The 18,551-nt window shown below is 43.4% G+C and overlaps 1 protein-coding gene across 3 annotated transcripts in view; it reads left to right on the top strand.

Annotated features, from left to right (window-relative positions):
* Positions 1-18,551, top strand: part of ADAMTS20 (ADAM metallopeptidase with thrombospondin type 1 motif 20) — a 178,580-nt gene that overhangs the window by 73,946 nt on the left and 86,083 nt on the right. For all 3 annotated transcript variants that reach the window (XM_090042352.1, XM_090042353.1, XM_090042354.1), the window contains 7 exons: positions 561-725; positions 989-1,153; positions 10,658-10,780; positions 12,458-12,565; positions 16,364-16,528; positions 16,752-17,051; positions 17,411-17,572. In XM_090042352.1, coding sequence (XP_089898478.1) covers positions 561-725; positions 989-1,153; positions 10,658-10,780; positions 12,458-12,565; positions 16,364-16,528; positions 16,752-17,051; positions 17,411-17,572 — 1,188 coding nt within the window. The remainder of the gene's footprint in view (positions 1-560; positions 726-988; positions 1,154-10,657; positions 10,781-12,457; positions 12,566-16,363; positions 16,529-16,751; positions 17,052-17,410; positions 17,573-18,551) is intronic.

Raw genomic sequence — 18,551 nt, 5'->3', positions numbered from 1 at the left:
AATGGCCATGCAGTTTGTGTTTTGAGCTGAGTTAAAAACCAGGACATACAGGGCCACCTCAAATAAGATGTCCGTTTACAGTCTTAGGTGCAAAGCCATGTACTTGAACGTGGGGAAATGCCAGAATTAGAGTACTTGTGAAACCATAATTCTACCTCTTTTGGTATATATATTAGAATAGTGTTTAATTCATAACATCATGTATTGTTTTGTCTATGGGATTCCCTGCCTCACTCAGTGCACAAGAAGGGTGCGATGTTTGCACAGGCAGCAACAAATCAGTTATTTCTTAACTTTTAGGTGCTTGACTTTGCAACCTAAATAGCTTAACGTGTGTGTATGTATGTTATGGGAGATGTGGTTATAAAATGGCAGCCTTAATATTAATTTATGATTGATATTAAAAAAAAATGGGTGCTGAATTTATATCTAATGTACTTGAAGTCTGTGGAGTTGCACCAAAGTTCAGGTTTTTTAATCTTCCTCATCTTTAAGGTCTTTAATGTATAATGAACTGGTCTTCATAACAGAACATTTATTATGTTTTCTCTATATCCCAGTGTTCCAAGAGCTGTGAGAGAGGTGTCAGAACCAGAGATGCTTTTTGTATGAACAACTTTGGTCGTCATCTTGCTGATAGAGAATGCCATGAGCTTCCAAGAATTGTAACACAGAGCTGTAATGAGTTCTTATGCCCAAATTGGGCTACTAATGACTGGAGTGAGGTAATTCCAATCATGCAGAATTTAAGAATTCTTGATATTGCTATACTTTTAAAAAGATTTTAAAAGTAACAAGTGCTTTTAAAATGTTTATAGTTTTTGTTTTTTCTATTTTTTTTCGTGTGCACTAACTGTAATGTATTGTGGTCATATAATTTTGCAAAGCTTTCAAGATAGAAAGGTTGCTTGATTCTTATTAAAAAAGTGAAACCTTTATTTAGTCATGCTTTTTATCATCTGACAAATGTAATTTTATAACTCTGCAGTGTCCTATAACATGTGGGAAGGGAATGAGGCATCGACAGGTGTGGTGCCAAATAAATGATGAAAAACTACAGGACAGTTTCTGTAATCCAAACTCTAGACCAGAATCTGTTAGACCATGTGAACTCCCTGAATGTGCCTCTTGGCAAGTGGGACCGTGGGGATCAGTAAGTACATTTGCACTTCTTGCTTTTTGTCTTCTATTCCAGAATTTTGGATGATAATGCAACAATAAAATATTTAATAGATTCCATACACATTAGAGCTGGAAGGGACCTTGGAAGATCTTCCCTAGTAAAGTTTTAAAACATTTTCTATTGCTACTTAATTTCTAAAGTTGCATGATTGTATGTACTGCCAGAATATAATAAAAATAGATGCATTTAGCAGAGCAGCCACTTCAGTGGCAAGTGGCAAATCAGCATGTTTTTAAATTATACTTTGTCCTTGTATGCATTTTGTTTATCTGTTTGTGTCCATATTAGGCAGAGTTCCTTAAACCATGTTCTCTGCATAGTGCTGGGAATCTGAGCAATTTTTAACAATCTGGCTGTTAGAAGATACTGGCTCCTGCTATTAAATTTCATAGATTTCATAGACATCAGGGCTGGAAGGGACCTCGGGAGATCATCGAGTCCAGCCCCCTGCTCAAAGGGTAGGAAGTCAGCTGGGGTCATAGGATCCCAGCAAGAGAAGCATCCAATTTACTCTTGAAGGTGTTCAATGTAGGCGCTTGAACCACCTCCGCTGGCAGACTGTTCCAGACCTTGGGGGCTCAGACAGTAAAGAAATTCTTCCTTATGTCCAGCCTGAAACTGTCTTGCAGGAGTTTATGACTGTTCGAACTAGTCATCCCTTGGGGCGCTCTGGTGAACAAATGTTTCCCCAGATCCTGGTGGTCACCCCTGATAAACTTATAGGTGGCCATCAGATCACCCCTGAGCCTATGCTTTTCCAGGCTAACGAGTTCCATGTCTCTCAGCCTGTCATCGTAAGATCTGTTTTCCTGACCTCTGATCATGCGCGTGGCTCTCCTCTGGACTCTCTCAAGCTTCTCCACATCCTTTTTGAATTGTGGAGCCCAAAACTGGACGCAGTACTCGAGCTGCGGCCTCACCAAGGCCGAGTACAAGGGGAGAATGACGTCCCGGGATTTGCTCGAGAAGCATCTATGGATGCAAGCCAGCATTTTGGTCACTTTAGTAGCCGCAGCATCTCATTGCAGGCTCACGTTCATCTTGTGGTCAGTGATGACCCCCAACTCTCTTTCTTCTGTAGTGCTAACCAACGTAGCACTGCCGAGCCTACAAGGATGCTGCAGGTTTTTCCTCCCAAGGTGGAGAACCTTGCATTTTTCGGTGTTAAACACCATCAGGTTCTCGTCTGCCCATTTGCTGAGCTTGTCCAGGTCAGCCTGGATCACCCGCCTATCTTCTGGCGTGGATGCTTTGCCCCAAAGTTTGGTGTCATCGGCGAACTTGGCCAGTCCACTCCTGACTCCAATGTCCACATCATTAATGAAGATGTTGAACAGTATGGGTCCAAGGACAGAGCCTTGAGGGACCCCACTGGTCACAGGGCACCACGATGAGTGACTGCCATCAATTACAACCCTCTGGGTCCGACCACAGAGCCAATTTCCCAGCCAGCGGATTGTGGTGGAGCCAAGGCCACAACTGGCCAGTTTGGCCAAGAGGTGATCATGGGATACCAGATCAAAAGCTTTTTTGAAGTCAAGATATATGACATCAATCTCTTCTCCCTCATCCAGGTGATAGGTCACCTGGTCATAGAAGGAAATGAGATTGGTCAAACAAGACCTATCCGCAACAAACCCGTGCTGGCTATCCCTTAGGATGTTAGCCTGGGCCAGTCCCTCAAGGATGGCCTCCTTAATAAACTTTTCTAAGATCTTCCCCAGGATAGAAGTCAGGCTAATGGGCCTGTAGTTAGCCGGATCCACTCTCCTCCCTTTCTTGAAGATTGGCACCACATTGGCCTTCTTCCAGTCTTCGGGCACTACACCAGAGCGCCAGGAGTTTTCAAAGATCCGTGCCAGGGGGGCTATGATGCTCGCCAGCTCCTTGAGTACCCTGGGGTGCAGATTGTCAGGGCCGGCTGACTTGAAGGTATCCAGCTTCTCAAGGTGTTCCTTCACGAGGTCAGCATTTATGGAGGGTAGGGGATCCCCATCACCTGGATCTCCCTGTCCCATAGCAGGCATGGGCGTCCCATGGGACTGATGAAAGATCGATGCAAAGTACCTATTTAATAGGTTTGCTTTTTCCTGGGCATCAGTTGTCAGTTGCTCCATTTGGTTTAGCAGGGGTCCAACCTTGCCCTTTTCCTCCAGCTCCCCACATATCTGAAAAAGGACTTTTTGTTGTCCTTGATGCTTGAAGCTAGTTGGAGTTTAGTTGCAGCCTTGGCTTTCCTGGTTTGCTCCCTGCAGGACCGGACCAGCGCAGAATAATCCTCCTTGGAGGTGAACCCTGTCCTCCATCCTTTGTAGGCTTTCCTTTTTAGCCGTAGGAGGTCCGCTAGGTCCCTGGAGAGCCAGGGGGGCTGCTGTGCCTTCTTGCTGCCTTACCTCCGTGTTGGAATAGATTTAGCTTGTGCATTGAGGATCGCTTCCTTGAGAAGCAACCACTCTTCTCGAACTCCCATCTCCCTGGGGTCACGGTCCCTGAGGGCCTGACCGACAAGCCTCTTGAGCTTGTCAAAGTCGGCTTTTCTGAAGTCAAGGACTTCTGTGTTGCTGACTGACTTGCCAGCTTTACGGCGGATGGTGAAGGTGATCAGCTCGTGGTCGCTGTCACCCAGCTTCCCATCGATCACTAGGTCACCGATTAGGTCATCCCCCATAGCCAGTACCAGGTCAAACAGCACTTTGCCTCTCGTTGGCCCATAGACTTCTTGAGTCAAATAGAGGCCATCCACGCACGAGAGAAAGCTTTGCGACCGCTCGGATTTTGCTGAGTGATCTTCCCACGAGATGTCCGGGTAATTGAAGTCACTCATGGCAACCAAGGTCCTGGAGCAAGTGGCCTCAGTCAGTTCCCGGGCGAACTCCTGGTCAGGCTCAGGACTTTGAGTGGGAGGTCTGTAGTAGACTTTAAAATAAGATAAAAATCTATTAAATATCTCCAGAATACTACTCTTCTTTGGACAATATTGTTGTAATAGGTACTTCAGACACAATACATCAAGAAATCTACTAAATAAGAAACCTTATAATAAAAACAAAACAAACTCAGCACCTTCATTAATCCATTATGACATCCATTAGTACTAACTGATAAACTGAATCTTTGGCCCTTTTCACAAGTTCATTTGCAACAGTTGCAAATCATTGTTTTGTTTTGTAATGTAGTACGTTTTAGGAGATAATGCTCACCTGAAAGTGAACAGCTTTGCAATGCCATGAGAGCACTTAATGACTTCCTGATCAGGTGTCTGCTTGCATTTTAACTTCATTCAGTAAGTGTACAATACACCTTAAATACATATTGTGTAGCTATAACATCCCTTACCCCTCCCCCAATCCAATGTAAGAGTCCTGAAAAAAACTCTTGGCATTTCATTGTACATGGTCACTCTAACTAGGGCTGGCATAGCCAGTCCTCTCACACAGTAATAATTGGGGATCCTGGTTTAGTCTGATTTAAAAAAAACCCTCCAATTTTTGCATTAAAAAAGTAACCCAAAATTCACATCTTTCTGTGATTAAAATGAAATACCACTATATATACATATATATCTATATACTAGTGGTGTTTCATTTTAATCACAGAAAAATATGGATTTTGGGGGGTTTTTTTATTAAAAAATTGGGGATATTTTTTTTCAGCAAAAACCAGGATCCCCGATTAATACAGTGAGGGCCCTACTTTCAGAGCCTTAAAGAAGCAGTTCTCTTGAAAATACATTCAAACATTTGGATTATGCATTCTGTCCCAGACGGGCCTTCTCCAGCTGCTCCTAGGAGTCCTGCTCTCCTGGCAGTTGGCTCCACCCCTTCCGGACCTGTTCGTCACTGGGATAGTTCGTCCTCCCGCACCGCCAACCCCGCTCTTTCCTGCCACGACTTGGTGTTCCCCAGTGGGTGGGGCTAGTTTGCGGGTCCCTCAGTAGCCCAGGCCTGGCCTGCCGGTTGCTCACGGGGCTCTGCCACCCCTACACCCAGCCTCACGCCACCTGTGGTGGTCTGCCTCCTCGTGCTCACCCAGCGTTGTTCCCGCCGGCTTCAAATGCAGTTCCCGTCCTCGGGCCCCAAATACCAGTAGGGTACAACTACTCTGAGGTCATGCACTTCCACACAAGCCTGTATGGGAGCCTCAGCCATAACCTTCATAGGCACCTCACCACAAGCCCTCCACCTTGTGCACCTCTGGGCTTCGTGCCCCACTCGGGGACTCTAGTGTCCTGGCTACCTAGCTGACCCTCCTCCAGATCCCTGACCATGGATCCCTATAAGCCAGGAGGGGAGGGGTTACCCTCTGTCGCTCACTAGTTGCCCCGTTTGAGCCCCTCTATCGAACTCCGATGATCCTGGCGGCGATCCCGCCCTGATCACCCTCCAGCTGGGTGGTCCCTGGTCATTCACCCCCTCTTTGGTGTAGCCCGTGCCCACTGTCTCTGCACTTACTTCAGGGTCCTCTGATTCTTCCGGGGCTGCCCCGGTCATTCCTAGCTCACCCAATCCCTCACTCCTGGGTCGACCCACTGGTGTCCTGGTTGTCGTGCCTCTTTCTTCAGCCACTGCTCCTTCTGGCATCCTGGCTCTCCGTCGCCTTGCCCGCGGAGCTCACACCATTGCTGGACCTGATGGCAGTCTGGCCTCCGGGCTATCCGCCCCGGCCCCGGAGCAGCGGCCGCCATTTTTTAATCTGCTGACCGGCATCTGATGCCAACGTCAGCTGCCGGCCACAGCTGTACAAAGGGGTGGCTAATGAGCCACGCTGGTTTTCCCTCTGGCTCTGCATCTATCCTGTCCTGGGCTGCAGGTGAGCATTCCTTGTTACCCCAGCCCCTGGGACACATTCAGATAGCAAGTTTTATGTATAACTTTTTATTTATGAGTTTATAGGAAAGTAGGGCTGGAAGGATCTCACAAGGCTATCTAATACAGCCCCTTGCTCAGGGCAGGAGCATCCTTGATTAAAGCGTTCCAGCCAAGTGTCTGTCCAACATGTTCTTGAAAATTTTCAGGGATGCAGATTCCACCACTTTTCTAGGTAGCCTGTTCTAATGTCTGGTCACCCTCATAGTCAGAATGTTGCTTCTAATCTCCAAGCTAAATTTCCTTTGCTAAAGTTTGAAGGTATTGCTCCTACTCCTGTTCCCTACACTCACAGAAAAAAAATAATCTCTATTCTCACTGTAATCTCCTTTAAGTTACTTAAAGACTTTTCTAGAACCAAAACAGTACTGCATGTGAGGCCTCACCATTGCAGTATATAGTGAAAGAATAACTTCCCTTGATTTGCAAGTGACACTCTTGTTAATACAATGTACTATAGTTTTCACTTTTGCAACAAGAGCACACTGTTGGCTCATATTTAAATTTCACAGATTTCATAGACATCAGGGCTAGAAGAGACCTTGGAAGATCATTGAGTCTAGCCCCCTGCCCCAGGGGCAGGAAGTCAGCAAGGATCATAGGATCCCAGCAAGATAAATATCCAAATATTTCTTGAAGGCATTCAGAGTAGGTGCTTGAACCATCTCCGGCACCAGTCTATTCTAGGCCTTGGGGGATTGGACAGTAAAGAAGTTCTTCCTTATGTTCAGCCTGAAATGGTCATAGAGGAGTTTGTGACCATTTGACCTTGTAACCCCTTGGGGCGCTCTTCCCCCAGATCTTGGTGAGCACCCCGATAAACTTACAGGTGGCCACCAGATCACCCCTGAGCCTGTGCTTTTCCAGGCTGAAAAGTCCCATAGCTCTCAGCCTCTCATCATAGTATTTTCCTGACCTCTGATCATGCGCGTGGCTCTCCTCTGGACTCTTTTGAGCTTTTCCATATGCTTTTTAAATTGTGGAGTGCAAAGCTGGACACAGTACTGCAGCTGCAGCTTCACCAAGGCCAAGTACAATGGGAGAATGACATCCTGGGATTTGTTTGAGAAGCATCTCTGGATGCAAGCCAGCATTTTCCTTGCTTTACTAGCCACAGCATCACATTGAAGGCTTATGATCAGCTTGTGGTCAGCTGTGACCCCCAAGTCCTTTTTGTCCATAATGCTAGCCAGTGTAGCACTGCTGAGTCTATAAGCATGCTGCAGTTCCTGAGGTGAAGAACCTTGCATTTTTCAATTTTAAACAACATCAGGTTCTTGTCTGCCCATTTTCTGAGCCTGGCAAGGTCAGCCTGGATTGCCCTCCTGTCCTCAGGTGTGGATGTTTTACCCCAAATTTGATTTCATCAGTGAATTTGGCCAGTCTGCTTCTGACACCAATGTCCACATCATTCATGAAGAAGTTGAATATTGTTGGCCGAAGGACAGAGCTTTGGGGGACCCCACTGGTCACAGGGCACCATGACTATTGACTTCTGTGAACCACCACCCTCTGGGTCTGATCACGGAGCCAATTCCTCAGCCAGTGGATCGTGGTGAAGCCGAGGCCGCAGTTGACCAGTTTTGCCAAGAGGTGATCATGGTATACTGGATCAAAGGCTTTTTTAAGTCAAGATATACAACATCAATCTCTTCTCCCTTGTCCAGGTGATAGGTCATCTGGTTGTAAAAGGAAATAAGACCTACCCGCAACAAACCTGTGCTGGCTATCCCTCAGGATGTTGGCATCGGCCAGTCTGTTAAAAATAGCCTCTTTGATAATCTTTTCTAAGACTTTCCTTGGGATAGAGGTCAGGCTGATGGGCCTGTAGTTTGCCGGATGCACTTTCCTCGCTTTCTTAAAGATAGGCACCACATTGGCCTTCTTCCAGTCTTCAGGCACTTTACCAGAGCGCCAGGAGCTCTCAAAGATCTGTGCCAGGGGCTGAGCTATGATGCTTGCCAGCTCCTTGAGTACCCTGGGGTGTAAACTGTCATGGCCAGCTGACTTGAAGGTGTCTAGCCTCTCAAGGTATTCCTTCATAAGGTCAGCATTGATGGAGGGTAAGGAATCACCCTCACTTTGGTGTTCCTGTCCCGTAATGGGGAGGCATGTTCCTTGGGAGTGGTGAAAAAATGATGCAAAGTACTCATTTAGTAAGTTGGCTTTTTCCTGGGCATTAATTATCAGTTGTCCCATCTGGTTTAGCAGGGGTCCAATGTTGCCCTTGCTTTTCCTCTGGCTTCCCACATATCTAAAAAAGGACTTTTTTTTTACCTTGATACCTGTAGCTAGTTGGAGTTCCATCACAGCCTTGGCTTTCCTGGTTTGCTGCCTGCAGATTTGGACCAGTGCAGAATACTCCTTGGAGGTGGATCCAGTCCTCCATCCTTTGTAGGTCTTTCTTTTTAGACACAGGAGGTCTGCTAGTCCCCTGCAGAGCCAAGGGGCTGCTGTGCCCTTTTGCTGCCTTTCCTTTGAGATGGAATAGACTTTGCTTGTGCATCCAGGATTGCTCCTTTGAGGAGCAACCACTCTTTCTAAACTCCCCTCCCCTTTGGGTCATGGTCCTTTAGGGCCTTGCCAACAAGCCTCCTGAGTCTGTCAAAGTCAGCTTTTCTGAAGTGGAGGACTTCTGTATTGCTGACTGACTTGCCAGCTTTATGGCAAATGGTGAAGGTGATCAGCTCGTGGTCACTATCACCCAGTTTCCTTTCAATCGTTAAGTCATTGATTAGGTCATCTCCTGTTGCCAGTACCAGGTCAAGCAGTGCTTTACCTCTCGTCAGCCCATAGAATTCTTGCATCAAAGAGAGCTCATCCACACATAAGAGAAAGCTTTATGACTGCTCAGATTTGGCCAAGCACTCTTCCCATGAGATGTCAGGGTATTTGAAGTCTCCTATGACAACCATGCACTGGGAGCATGCAGCCTCAGCCAATTCCCTGGCGAATTCCTGGTCAAGCTCTTGATCCTGGGTAGGAGGTCTGTAATAGACTCCCACCATTGTGTCCCCTGTACTGTGTTCCCCATGGATTTTAACCCAGAGTGTCTCCAGTCATGCACCCTGGGTGCCAATGTTGGCTTGCAGGGACACATAGCTCTCTTTGACATGGAGAGCAACACCCCTTTTTGTCTACTTGTCTCTCCTGTGCAAGGTATAGCCATCTATTCCTGTGGTCCAGTCATGGGTGGAGTCCCACCAGGTCTCCGTTATTCCTATGACATTATAATTTTTTGTGTTAAGCAGGAGGACAGGTTCCTCCTGTTTATTCCCCAAGCTCCTGGCATTTGTATACAGGCAGGCAAGTGTCCCTTTTGGGGCCCCTGCCTTACCTACAGCTTGTTCCAGGGCTGGGGTAGGGGTGGGCTTTCTTAAAAGCCTTGGTCTGCTGGCTTTGCAAGGGTTCCTCAGTGGGCCGGCAGTGGCGGTAGCCCATCCTCTGGCAGGCTCCATTTAAAGCCTGGTGGAGCAGATCAGCCAGTCTGGCTGAGAAGAGCCTCCTCCCCAATGAAGAGAGTTGGAAGCCATCCCTTCCCAGCAACTCACTACCTTTCTGAGTGGACTGTGGTCATGGAAGCCGAAACCTTCCTGATGACACCAGCGCCGCAGTCTTTGGTTCACTACCTCAATTCTCCTCTCCAAAGAGGTCTATTGCAGTGGTCACCAACCAGATTAATTTAATCAACTGGTTGGTCATAGAGCCTCTGACAGCAATCTCAGTTTGTCAGAGGCTCCATGATCGGGAGTAGCAGGATGAACGTGGCTGGGCTGAGCCACACCCCCTGCTGCTCGGGCTGAGCTGGGTGAGTGGGGTTGGAGCCCGGGAAGCAGGGTAGGGCTGGAAGGGCAGGTGGAGCTGGGCATGTGGAGGGCAGGTCAGGGGGTAGGGCAGAGGTAGGCGGGGGGGGGGGTAGATCCTGGGGTGCCAAAAAATGATGTTCACCATAAAAAGGTTGGAGACCTTTGGTCTGTTTTAACCCCCACATCCTTCTCTGTAGCCTAGCTAATTATTTATAATCTGTATCTGTGCATGCAGTTATTTTGTTCCAAATGCAGGACTTTGCACTTGTCATAGTTCAATTTCATCTGGTTGATTGTGGACCATTTTCTAGTCTACCCAGGTCATTCTGGATCCTAGCCTTACCCTCCAGAGTGTATTTAATTCCACCCAACTTGATGTCATCCACAGATTTGCTAAGCGTGAACTTGATCCCATCATCCAACTCATTAATTAAAATATTAAGCAATACTGGATCCAGGATGGACCCCTGAGGATGTACTCACCTGATACTTCCTCCCAACTAGACATCTGCACATGTATTTACTGTGATTACTAATATGTATTAGATTTGTAAATTTACTGTTAGGGAATATATATTCAGAATTATTGCCCATTATTAAAGTTATTCCATCTGTTAAATTATCATTAGAATAATTTTAGTAAAGCAAACAAAACTCCCCAAATATGTGCAAAAGTAATTATTTCTAAATTAAGTTCTTGTTCATGTTACATGAGTAGTTTAAAAATAGAGCTATTCATCAAAATTGGTAAACGATTATTAGATCTAAGAGTATATTAAGCATGCATAATTGTTGGCTTTCAGTGTGCTGTGACATGTGGACATGGATACCAGATGCGTGCAGTCAAGTGTGTTACTGGCAATTACAGAGTTATTTCAGAGGATGATAGGGAGTGCAGTGCTGCTACCCGTCCTAGAGATAGCCAAGTAAGTAAAACATCTGAGTCTGAGAAAAAGTTGAACAATTTTTATTACAAAATATATTAACCATTAAATAAATATAGCCTCTCTGCTGTTTGGTGCCTGGGAAAAAGATGCTGAAACTAACTAACTAACTAACTAACTAACTGTTTCTCCTCTGTGCTTTAGTAGTGGCTAATCCAGAGAAAAGGATTCTTGTGACTGGAGGTATACCCAGAATAGTCTGTCTGTAACTAAGAGTGCCCAACCTGTTCCATCATCCAAAAGGATGTTTTGATTAATTCCAGATTGCTGAGATGTTTGGAGTGTGCACACTCCCTCTCTCTCGCACGCACGCACGCACGCAGATACAGTGACCACTTGAGCCCTATGGTAGACTTCGTGTTTTCATTCACTTGCTTTTATATTCAGTTTTGGAATTCTAATTATATTTAGCTAAGAGAGGGAAAATGATTATTTGAGGGAACAAATGGTGAATATTGTTCTGAAGATAATATAGTTAGTTGTATAAAATTGCACGAACTTGGTTCTTTGCCTTTTCCTTTTATCCAAGGTTCCTAAACTATGTGATGCTTTTAATCTAAAAACTGCACTTTCCCATAATAACTATTGAACACAGTCAGGCTTTTTGATTCCTTTTAATAAAGCAATGTTAAAGTCCAGGAGGACATAATGGCTGTGTATACCCCTTATTAATAATAATCCAGCCATTATGTGTTAGATATCTAGAGGCCAAGCAAGTCTCAAGGTCAGAGTTTTGTTATCAGCTCAAGAAGCACAAAGAAAAAGGTTCCATTTGTCCTCAGGTAAGGCATTTAAGTGGAAGCAGCAGGAGGATAAAATTGGACTTGGGGACCAACAGGACTTCAGAAAGAGACTTCATAGAAAATACTTCCAAAAGTAAAAGTGGGCTCATCTACATGAGACACTTTACTGCATAGCAAACTACTTTGCTTCACTGTAAAGCATCACCCTCCACACGTGCACAAAAATTAGGGCTGTGCTGCTGGATAGTTCTGTCAGATACAAGTGGTATCTGGCAGTGCAGTAAATCCTGCACTTAAATGCATGTGTAGACAGTAATGTTGGGATTAGTTTACTTCAGCTCAGTTTGAGCCGGAGTATATTTAGTCACATTAATTGCATGTGTAGATGCACCAAGCATGTAGTTAAGTAGCTGAAATGTAGAAATTAAGCTGTATGTGAAGTGATTGCCATGCAGATTCTGCTCTTGGAGTTCATGAGCCTTTGTGTGTAAGAACGGAATGTTTCAGGCAGCAATGTCTATTGTGTACTTAGCTTTGTCTAGTACATAGCTGCTTAATGAAGTATATAGATGATAGGCTAGGTTCAGTCTGTACTCATTTTGTTCTTGCTGTCCATGGCTGCAAGATAGATAGTCACCCCTGCTATGTCTATGCCACTACCACCAAGCAAGCTAACAGATAGAGTTTTATATGGTATAGTTATTGTTAAGTTACTGGGTTATTGTTAGCCTTAACAAAGTTTACTTCTGCCCATTATCTCAAGATAAAAGTTTGAATAAAACCACAGAACAGCATGGTATGGCTGAAAATTAGATTTAACAAGGTGTGAAGCTTCTTTTTTCAACATGAGTTTGGTTTTTTTCTTTGCAGTTTTGAAAACTGTTTTTAAGGTTTACATTATTCTTATTTTGCACAGGACTGTGAAATGTCACCTTGTCCAGAAACTGCAAAATTATGGACAACATCACTTCCTGTCATTCAAATGAGCAAGGTGACTCAATGGAGATATGGATCATGGACCCCAGTATGTAATATTATAGTAGGCACTATAAGGGCCCTTACTTAAGCTGCTATACTTAAGCTGGCATAACAGTTTCCATTCTCTCCCTTTTGTCCATTGATTAGAATTTTCTTTGATGTGAGTTTTCATGCTGGAATTTTCTAGGGGTGGCTTCCTCAAAAGATGAAGTTTCTGCAGTAAATTTTTTAAATATTAATTGATCTGATGTGAAGCACAGAGTAAAAAAATAGACTTTTTCAATTATAAAAGTAATATTTATACATGCTGTTTGTTTAATCTACTGTACTGCCAGTATGAAGATTGCAAGTTGTAATTTTGGATATAAGCACCTCCACTGAAAAAAATGTTTTGAGAACTCTCATGAAAATGATTTTTGATTTCAGTGATATATGAACACTTGAAATAATGTAGCAGGCATGTGTTATATATATATCTGCTACTCTCAAAGTGTATAACTAGGAGAGGCTATGATTTATATTTATGCTCCACTGATTTAGCTGTGTAATATTGCAGAATGTGCTGAAATTGAGCATGGGTTGACATACTGTAATTCAAAAACATTTATCTGAATTTAAAGGTGGCTTTTGAGATATGAAAACATCAGAGTTCTGCTTGTGTGAAACAAGAACAAGTTACTGACCATATGGACAAAAGTCCTTTTTAGCAACTTTTAAAAGGAGGGGGAGAGCTTCTGTTTTATTACTTTGACCCTAAAGCTAGGGACAGACATTCAAAAAGCCTGAACTTGAATTGATTCAGCCTTTGCAGGTTAGTCTAACCTGGCTAAACTAAACTGGTTTGTAACCATACAGACATTCTCTCTGGACTGAGCAAATTCAGGCACATGCCTACAGTGGCTCAGGCTAGAAGCTGGAGGATGCTAGAGTAGCTTTCTCTTCCCTTTTATAGTGCTGAGATGGGGGAGGGTGTGGCCAGGCCTGGGCAAGACCTCTGATTAGGGAGGTCTGCCTACACCATCCCTGACTTTTCCCTGCTGGTTGCTCGAGGGTTGCCAGCCCCAGCCCTGGGTTAGTACTCTAAGACAAGTGGGGGGCAGGGCATGCAGTGCGTGCATCTGCCGAGCTTTTCAGTCTCCCTCCCTGGTTCTTTATACTGTCTGCAGCAAACTGTCAGGCAAGCAAGCCAGCAGGGGGCTGATAACTAGGAATCCCAGTTTTCTCTGATTTAAAAAAATCCCCAAGTTTTAGTTAAAAAAAAAGTAACCCCAACTCCCCATTTTCCCATGATTTAAATGAAACACCACTGATATATAGATATATATGTAATGATGTTTCATTTTAATCATGGAAAAATGTTGAGTTGGGGTTACTTTTTTTTTAACTCGGAGAAAACCAGAATCCTTGTGTGATAAGTGTTTATCTCCCCATCAGCAAAACAATAGCCTCTATCTATTAGTTCAAGCTCTTTTTAAACAGTTGGCCTTTTGATTAGCTCTAAAAAGCCCTAAGCGGACACTGTTCTGTCTGTGAAATTGGAGACACGCACACACAGACACCTCTCAGCATTAGCTAATATAGCATGTGCTTAGGGTCCATGGGGCTCAGGTCCATGCTGTGGGAGATGGGAGGAAGGCAGTGGGGGATCCCTGCTTGAGTAGTGAGCAGTGAGGGGGAGTGGAGCAGGGAGAAGCCAGGTAGACTCTGCTGTATGTGCCGTCTCTGCTGGAGGTCTGGCCAGGAAGCAGGGGGGCTGGGCTAGGTCTGCTGTCTGAAGCAGACAGCCCAGCTCAGAGAGCATGTCGGGATGCTGGAGGAAACTGGTTTAACTTAAACCAGGAATGGGTCTGGAACAGACATTGCATAAACTGATTTGACCCAAATCTATTAAATCTGATACTACATTCAACCAGGTTTATCTGAAACCAGTTTCAGCCATTTTCAAACTGGTTTATGTGCACTGAGCTTATGTTCAATTACAGGTTTAAACCAATTTCTAATCACTTAAACCAGTTTATGTGTAATGATTGTCCCTAGCCTAAATAAACCAGGGTTAAAGTGAGAGTGTTTTTGCTAAACTTGTATTGCTGCAGAATCATGCAGATATGACAGTTATGTCATAACGAATATCAGTATCTTTTGATTTTACTACAGTTGTTGTGTCTGTTCATAGAAATCTGGCCCTAAATATCTCATATCATTATGTCAAGAGATTAATATAAGTGTAAAATAATTAAAAAGTACTAGAATACACTAAATATATAAAAATATCTAATATTATAGAAAAAATATATTTTAATAATTATGATTAACATGTGGTCCTATGAGATAGCTGTGGTTGAGCATCTCCATTCCAAAGCCCATCACTCCTTTATAATCTGTATGAGGCCAGGATCCCCCAGTAAAATGTCATTCCTTATATCCTGATAGAATGACTCGACAAGAACCACACTACCAGGGCTTTCCCCCCAGTTTAGAATCTGGCCTAGTACATGATTCAGTTCGGTCTTCCAGGTGCTTAAATGGGATGTAGGCAGCATTTAGGCACCAAAATTCCAAAGAGTGATCCAGTTTTGTCCTGGGTCATAAGCCACAGAACTTAGTAGGTGCCTAAGTATATTCCTTTGGGCTGCCAAAAATTAGAGGGGCTATGCTTGATTTTCTAAGCATACTCAGAAGTAATACAGTTAGATCACCTGGTTGCCACACCCTTGTGTGTGCTGTATTGTGATTCAATGTGTTGCTGGGGCATCCAAGTCTCTGGAAGAACCTGGTCTGGTAGCCAGTCCTGCAGCATTGCAAATTCACATTGAATTTAGCTAAAAAAGATCACCAGTGATGGTTATGCTTTCCTGTTGCCCAGCAGCTGAGTGGTTAGAGCCCAAGGGTTATTTCTGTTTTTTTTTTTTTAGCCAAAGATGTTATAATATTAAATATATAAAAGATTCTTAGTTACAGTGGCTAGCACTCAGGTCTCCCTTACTTCAACAGAATGTTATAATAACTAGGTTACAAAAACATGCTGTCTTGCTGGCTTCCTGTCTTTTGTAGTTGTGGCCATCCAGAGGCCCAGCTTCAACAAGAGAGATAAAGGTCTATAGCCTGATTGTCAGGACACTCTGCTGGGAGTCGGAGATGTGGGTTTGAATCATGTCAGACTGTGGAGGGGCCTAGAACCCTGACCTCCTGATTCCTGGGCTGATGCTGGCTGCCTGCCCTCAAAAGAAGGATTAAAGGGAGACTTAGTGGATTACCAAAGTGCAGCTTGAAACTAATTTTGAGTTACCATAGGAGTGATTCTGTTACCCCAGATAGACGTGTATGTGCTCCCATTATAGGAATAGAGAGATATTTTCATGTCTCTGGAAGGCAATCATATTCCTATAACAGGAGCGTTGGTGCGCCCAGATGAGGTAATAGTCCTTTTGGTAACACTCCTTGATTACACTCCTACACAGTAACCAAATAACTCAAGAGTTAAACTCAAACTGTGCTTTGGTCATCCTCCAGGCAAAATAGATTTCAGCCCCAAGTGCTCTGATTACAGTTGAAAGGAGGTACTGTGTCAAGTGTTTCAGCTCCTGAGAGATGTGGGAATTCAGACACACATGCACTTTTCCTTGGGAGCCCTTAAAGTCTTCTTATTGAGGGATCTCAGTGGTTTGCTGCTCTGAGTTGAAACACCTGTATTTTCTGCATTAGGATGTCTAAACACATTTTCTTCTGAGACCAAATTAGATTGGTGTTGACTTCATATAGTAAAACTTTTACCTTTTTTTGCAAGTTAATTTGGAGTATTCTGATCAAATAAAATGTGATCTACATGTATTGTTCTCTTTCATAGTGCTCTGCATCATGTGGAAAGGGTAGTCAGGCTCGCTATGTAAGTTGTAGAGACGCTCATGGTGGAGTTGCTGATGAATCATTTTGTGCACACTTACCGAGACCAGCTGATATTTCAACCTGTTTTAGTCCATGTGGAGACTGGCAAGTTGGAAATTGGTCACCTGTAAGTATTGTCATTCTCATTTAATATTTTATTATATTAGTGACCAAAGGCTCTAATTACGATTTCTGCCTCATTGCACTAAATGCTGTACAGAAATGGATGAAGATACTGTCCCTACTTTGGAAAAAAATAAGTTTGTTTCTTACTTCAAAAGAAAACATAAATGTCTTTGGTTACTGATGTCTGATGTTGCATCACAAATATTGGGTTAATTTTTGGTCAGTGTTCAGTTACGTGTGATAGTGGAATAGTAACAAGACAAGTTGTCTGCATCCATTACCATCAACAAATCAACGAGAATTACTGTGATCCTGAAGTCCGGCCTGCTCATGAACAAGAGTGTAACATGCCACCGTGCCTGCCAGTTTATCGTCAGATTCCTAAAACGAATTACCGTCCAAGACATTTTCCAGAACTTGATTACCCTCCAATCCACAAGGGCCATCATCCACAAAAGAATATAAATCAATGGAATCATCCTCCTGTCAGTGGATACCAGTGGAGAACAGGACCATGGGGAGCAGTAAGCAAATTGTTAAAATTTATTAACTCTGCTTATAATTCTGCATGAACTGTTGAGTTCTCTTATCTTTTTTAACAAGTCTGAAATTTATGAATGTTTCTGAATTTTTCTGAAATTAACTTTGTAGTACTATACATATTTAGTATATTTAATGTATATTTTTATTTAAAAGCAAATATTTTTAAAGTAAAATTTTATAACTAAAAACATAATTTTCTTTGGTGGATAATTACAAGGTTAAATTTTTTATTTATACTTCACTGCAGATTTCCAATTTTCAAACTATTAAGGAATATATTATACATTTTGAATTTCCCGAACAACTGACAATGATATATGTTTGCATATTAATTTACTAGTGCTCTAGTACTTGTGCACATGGATTCCACCATCGGGTTGTAGTGTGTCAAGATGAGGATGGAAGAAGTGCTAGGTACTGTGATGAGGCAACAAAACCACCAGAATCGAGGCACTGTGATTCTGGACCCTGCCCACGATGGAACTATGGGAACTGGGGAGAAGTACGATTATTTTACTTATTTTAAAACAACTATTAGATTTAGTATGTAACTCAGGGGTAGGCAACCCAGTGAGGAAGGGGCTGGGGATGCACTGCCACAACAAGAATTGGGCCCTCATGGCTCTCCTACCATCTTCTCCGATACCAACATCTTACAAGTCGAGGTTGCAGGTGTTTTGGGCACTCTGCCCAAAAACATTGCCAACACCTGACACAACTGTATTTTATTAAGTGGAAGGGTAAATATTTCACTAATCTTAAAAAAAAAAAAAAGCCAAATATTTAAATTTGCTGCTTATTTTTTTTAAACAGTGTTTGCAATACAAATATGGTCTTGCCAGGCTTGAATTTAAGAAGTAAATGTGTGCCAGTTTTTACTGTGTTAGAATTTGGTTACCATATATAAACAATAGTTCAGTGAGAACATTATTCATCAGCCTAATTAGATATTATTGTAAAAATGTCTAAATGAGCACTTTACATCAATAAAGTCTTGAATTAGGCATGACGAACAGTTATTTTCCATTGCAAAAAAGATGTGAGAGAAGCTTTGCCACAAAAATCATTGTCTAATGGCCACCATCAGGAAAGTAGATACAAGAAGGTGAAATAAGTGAAAATTTTCCTTGGAAATATACAGGAAACCCTTGCTATTCGCGAGTTCGGCATTTGCAGTTTCAAATATTCACAAATATTCGTGAATGCTGAACCTGCTTTTTAAATACACTTTATACACTTACAGGAGCTCCTCAGGAGCTCTCCGCTTACTGCTGCCATGCTCCCACCACCACCGCCATGCTACTACCGGAGCCGTGTCCCATTCCCTCCTTCCAGCCACCGGGGGCACTGCGTTCATGAACGCAGACTGCATTCATGAACTCAGACTACATTCATGAACGCAGTGCTTTATTCACAGATTTCGCCATTTGTGGGGGATACCAGAATGTATCCCCCACAAATGGCAAGGGTTGCCTGTACTG

The sequence above is a fragment of the Crocodylus siamensis genome, chromosome 4 (assembly GCF_052110815.1).
Source record: "Crocodylus siamensis isolate JL-2025a chromosome 4, ASM5211081v1, whole genome shotgun sequence".
Taxonomy (NCBI): Eukaryota; Metazoa; Chordata; order Crocodylia; family Crocodylidae; genus Crocodylus; species Crocodylus siamensis.
The sequence above is the reverse complement of the archived record's forward strand: the minus strand, read 5'-3'. Positions and strand labels throughout refer to the sequence as shown.